Source organism: Cephus cinctus, unplaced genomic scaffold (genome assembly GCF_000341935.2).
Source record: "Cephus cinctus unplaced genomic scaffold, Ccin1 Ccin1_scaffold0760, whole genome shotgun sequence".
Lineage (NCBI taxonomy): Eukaryota > Metazoa > Arthropoda > Insecta > Hymenoptera > Cephidae > Cephus > Cephus cinctus.
Window position 1 is genome coordinate 1 of NW_014333368.1, and position 4,971 is coordinate 4,971.

Consider the following 4,971-nt stretch of genomic DNA (forward strand, 5'->3'; position numbering starts at 1 on the left):
GAGGATGGGTAAGAGATATTTAAAAACGCGAGTAAAATGTGAGTTTACGGTATATTGTTACAACCAATTTAAAGGTTTTATATTAATTGTCGTGTACAGTGTTTCTATTATGAGAAATATCGGATAACAAAACCTAACTGTGTGTGAGGTTAAGGCAAGATGAAATTTGGTGGAACAGAAATCTATCAAAACTATGCGATATTCGGAAAGAGTAGTCTATGCAGCTCTATTTTGCCCGGTAACCGATCCAGCTTGTTCCCTAGGGTATGTAATAACGAATCCGTACCTAGGCCAGATTGCGAATACTACACTGAATCTAATACTCTAACGGTTAGAGCCACGAGTGACAACGTGCAGTCCGATCTTTTACGCGTGAAATTGAATGATTTTCTGAGCGTCTGTGCCATGATTTTGGCTGCTTATATAGTCGATTTTTGCTGATGCTCTAGGTACGGTTAGGACGTTAGGAATGCACTCGGCTAACTAGCTGGGTAGGTAGCACGGGCAATGCACCGGGTAACGTGCTGAGTCTGCAATTATGATTCCTGCTGGCTACGTTATTTTTCTGTTTTGGAATGAAGGTCGATATACGTAACAATACCTCGAAAATTATTATTATTATTATCATCTAGACTCTACATTCTCACCTTAGGTTTAAAGAAGTTCATTTTTGCGAAGGATGAGGGAAAGAGGGACACATTATTACAGTATAAAACATGTTTTTATTGCTATTATTATTATTATTATCATCTAGACTCTACATTCTCACCTTAGGTTTAAAGAAGTTCATTTTTGCGAAGGATGAGGGAAAGAGGGACACATTATTACAGTATAAAACATGTTTTTATTGCTATTATTATTATTATTATATAAATTATTCTTATTACTACTACTATTACTAGACTTACAAAGGTATATTTCTCACCGCTTCCTCGATATTTAACAAATTTTCTAATGCCTCCTCTACCTCTGGAGACATTAGAAGCATGTCACTTTCAGGGTATAGAGGAAGCGGTGGCGACGCCGGTTCCGTTTTTACTACTGCCTCATCGTCATATATTGTTATGACCTGCGGCTGAAAAATTTTATCTTGCAGCGCCGTAAGTTAGGCACATACATTATCCAGCTGCTGGCGCATAATAGTAAGGTCGTCCTGATTGCAGGATTTTTTTACTATAAACAGGAATAATAAGTATTAAATGAAATTCTTGTTAATAAAAAATATAATATAGCTATAGAGCGTACTATTTTTAGACTCTACTTCCTCCTCGTAGAGTCTTTTCACATCTCGTTGTGGTCGTTTGGCCTATGGAACTCCTGACACATCAACTCCCTGAGGAGAGATGTTACTGGATGGTAACGTAAAATTTTTTTAAAATCTTGCTCCATTGCAGCCACTCTGCGGTGCTTGTAACTAGTACTGAAGTGCTGTACCATCTCTATCCACTATTTATAAAAAAGGATGAACTATCCCTACCACACAGTGGTCAAAAAATGTGACCATCCCTTCCACAGACCTACAAGTCTTTTCCTTATTATTGCACAGACCTAAAAGTCTTTTCCTTATTATTGCACAATGGAGTGATGCTATAGGTCCTAGGGTTTTTTGGGTGGTGCAGTTTTAGATAACTGTCTTGGGAAAAATCGTGCACGCCCAGTTTAAGAAGGAAAACGTTAAAGACTGTGAACACTTTATTTACTTTTTATTATTCCTTAAAAGTGTACATAGTCGTAGAACATTACCATAGTCTAAAATTACATAAATTTACAATATACCGTATGGTACTGAATCGTAGTTATCAACTAATCGTCGCTTCACAAAATTATTCTTAAACGTTTTTGTTTCGTTTCGTGTAATGACATCGTGCATTGGGGTTCGTCTTAAGGATTTATAAGAAAGAACCACCTCTTCGTCTCCTTCGGGCGAGATACCAGTAGTTGCAAAAGATTTTAATGTGTCAAAGTTGATACTTTTTGTATTTGCATAGTTAAGACTAATACCCTCAACTTTACAAATATAATCGGTAACACCTTTAGGGGTTTCAACTTTGTACGCATAGCACTTGCGACCACACGATGCAAACTCGCTTATATAGCTACCTTCTCCGTAATCTTCTAATTCATCGGTTAAATCTCCTAAATTCGTCCCTGTTTGTAAATCTTTAGAATCAGGAGTGTCCGATCGAATGAAAATGATACTATCCGTATCGTAATACAAACATTGTCTACCAATCTTCTCAAGAAGAGCATACAGTCGTAGTCTAGCCTGAGCTGTTGTGTACGCGGCAATCACAACGTTCGTAATTCTCGAGGGTTCGATAGTATCATCTACGTTACACCAGTTAATATATACCACATCATCGCTTACCGGGAGAACACTAAGTATCTCTTTTTTAGGATCGCTAACTGTCTCGAGGAATGTTTTACCATCGGTTACAATCGTTGTTTTTGGTTGATTTTCACGTTGACCAAATTTTCCCCAGAATGAATTTAGACATAATTTTGCTCGCAGTTCTGAGTTTTTCGCTACGCGCTCACGTTCGAGTGTAATTCCTTCAGCCTTTTTGTAATCATCTAGATACTTCTGTTTGCTCTCCTCATCGATGCACGCTATAAGCCAACCCGAAGATTCCTGTTTTACCTTTAAGAATGTATCAATATAATCGACAAACAAACCACCTATACGTGTACTAGGGTCGTACTGGCTAACCTCGTATTGCCATATTTCTTCAATTTTCGTGATGATATAACCCATGCCGACTGCTTTTTGAAGTTCAACAGAAACCCACGTACCTGTAAAAGTCCTATCTTCCGAATTTTCATGTATACAAAGATTCTGATTTAACGCATCACAACAAGAACGACATAGCGCAAACATTAGTTTACCGTACATTCTTACAGGTAAAACAGGATGATACAAATTTCTCGGTGGTAGAACTGTACATTTTATCAGTCCTTCAACTTTTGATATGTCATTATCATCGCCTATAACCTGTTTACACTCCTCATCTATATAAACTACAGGATGTCCCACGGGGAACTTGTCGTGCATTGTCGAACATTTACAGTGGGATAGAGCGAAGTAACATCGAGGTATCGAATCTGTTCTCCCTCATTAACCTTATAGTACGTTCGAATGTTACGAGTGCGACCCCCGTAGAACGCATGCCTCGGAGCGAGGCGACTCTTTTTTAAAACTGGTGGCACCGCGTGTTCGATAAAGTTTTTACACTTGTTATCCGTGGCTCGTAAATGACGGTATTCATGTTCCCAGATTCTAATGTTCTAATGCGTGACGACTTTAACATGGTGCGTTCATATCGCTCATTCAGAGTTAACCACACATCATTAACAATATTTGCTTTATCCCGATCGCTAGGATAGCATTTGGGACAACCGTGAAACCAACAACCGTAGAATTCAAATACTGTTTTTTCACTATCTGATTCATAATATCCATCTACCTTCAAGCCACCGGGTAACACCTTTTCAGCACCACGACCTGCGTGCTTTATGCGATATCCGCGTTCATGCTCAATCCACGCAAACCATTCTAATGCAATGATCGACTGGTTATCAAATCCTCTGTAACCACTTTTGGGGATAATACCGATACTGTCTTGTTTTAAAAAGTTAGTTCTGTAAACAACACTACATGCGGATGCGATGGTTACAGCTTTCGCAAACGGGCAAATTTCAGTGATCTCCAGAAACATCTTACGAAAAGATAAACAACCCTGTCTCAAAAGATTCACATCCGATATACAATATCGTTTAATCTCGGCAGCAAAATCAAACACGTATTCGGTTTTGAAAAGTTCATCGTACCAGGTAAAAAATTTGGCACGATTTACAATCTTCATCGTATCAGGGGAATAAAACAATATGTCTGGTAGTGGCCCGACGTAGTGTTGAGTTTCAGGTCTGTTAAATAGATGAGGAAAATATCCTTTGACTAACGAGCTAGGGAGATTGAAAGTTTTTGAAAATCCGGATAGCGGCATACTTAGGTAACATAAAGAATCTAAGAATCTAACTTTTTCAAAAGAAATCTCAAGGATATTAGTACCGTTCAATATAATCTGTGGAGTTATTTTCAGTGTCTCTACAATATATTTCAGTACAAATTGAGCATCAAACCCCCGAGCATTGTGTGCTATACATATCACCTGTTTGAAATCTTTCATATCTATAACGAGATCTATAAACTGTTTTAAGGGTTCATGATCAAAAACGAATTGACGAATACCGCAATAACTACAGAGGTAGGACATGTCATTATTGTACATACATTTTTCACATACTTTTTGAACTACACAAAGATTAACATCGTGAACTTTAACATCCGGGTTTCCCATCTGCTCGCGAACCTGCATCGTTTCAAAATCGTAAAATACAAAAAGATTTTCTTTTACAGGTGTGTTTTCTTTTTGCTTGGCTAATTGAATATTTTTCTTTAGAGGTGCTATGTAACACCAATGCCTCAGCGGCCTATTAACACGACACGTATGACAATAGCGTTCGTAACATCTATGCTTAAGCCTTTTCTTAGTCATGATTGATATTCCACAATACTCAAAATTTTTTATTGCGTCACATATAGATTTTGACTTAGCATATGAGTTTCGTTTGAGGTGATTAGCAAGACAATCGTTACCATGAAATGTACGCCGACATTTCAAGCATTTAACACCTAACATCTTATTATTACAAGCAGGGGATGCTCGACACAATGGACACGTTCCCTCGCATCTGTGTTCTCTGTTATAAGTGGCCCGACAGGCGTAACAAAATTTTTTCATCGCGGTAGCGCCGGTCATGTTCAGTATTACGTCAAAATGATTTTCGTTAAGGATCAAACGCATGGTACCCGACAGATCCGCACTCAGGGGATGCTCGACACAATAGGCACGTTCCCTCGTATCTGTGTTCTCTGTTATAAGTGGTCCGACAGGCGTAACAAAATTTTTT

At 38.3% G+C, this 4,971-nt stretch overlaps 2 protein-coding genes across 2 annotated transcripts in view; both read right to left on the minus strand.

The window, feature by feature from the left end:
• Positions 1–925: 925 nt before the first annotated feature.
• On the minus strand, positions 926–3,052 carry LOC107270419 (the record flags this gene model as incomplete). The annotated part of the gene is made up of 3 exons (XM_015745423.1): positions 1,777–3,052; positions 1,118–1,173; positions 926–1,075 (listed from the first exon to the last, which is right to left on the minus strand). Coding segments are annotated over exons 1-3 (1,482 nt in total), but the record flags the coding sequence as incomplete, so codon positions are not given.
• Positions 3,053–3,166: 114 nt separating this feature from the next.
• Positions 3,167–4,971, minus strand: part of LOC112494759 — a 2,488-nt gene continuing 683 nt past the window's right edge. The window contains exon 2 of the mRNA XM_025087773.1: positions 3,167–4,870. Coding sequence (XP_024943541.1) covers positions 3,192–4,870 — 1,679 coding nt within the window. The 3' untranslated portion in view covers positions 3,167–3,191. The remainder of the gene's footprint in view (positions 4,871–4,971) is intronic.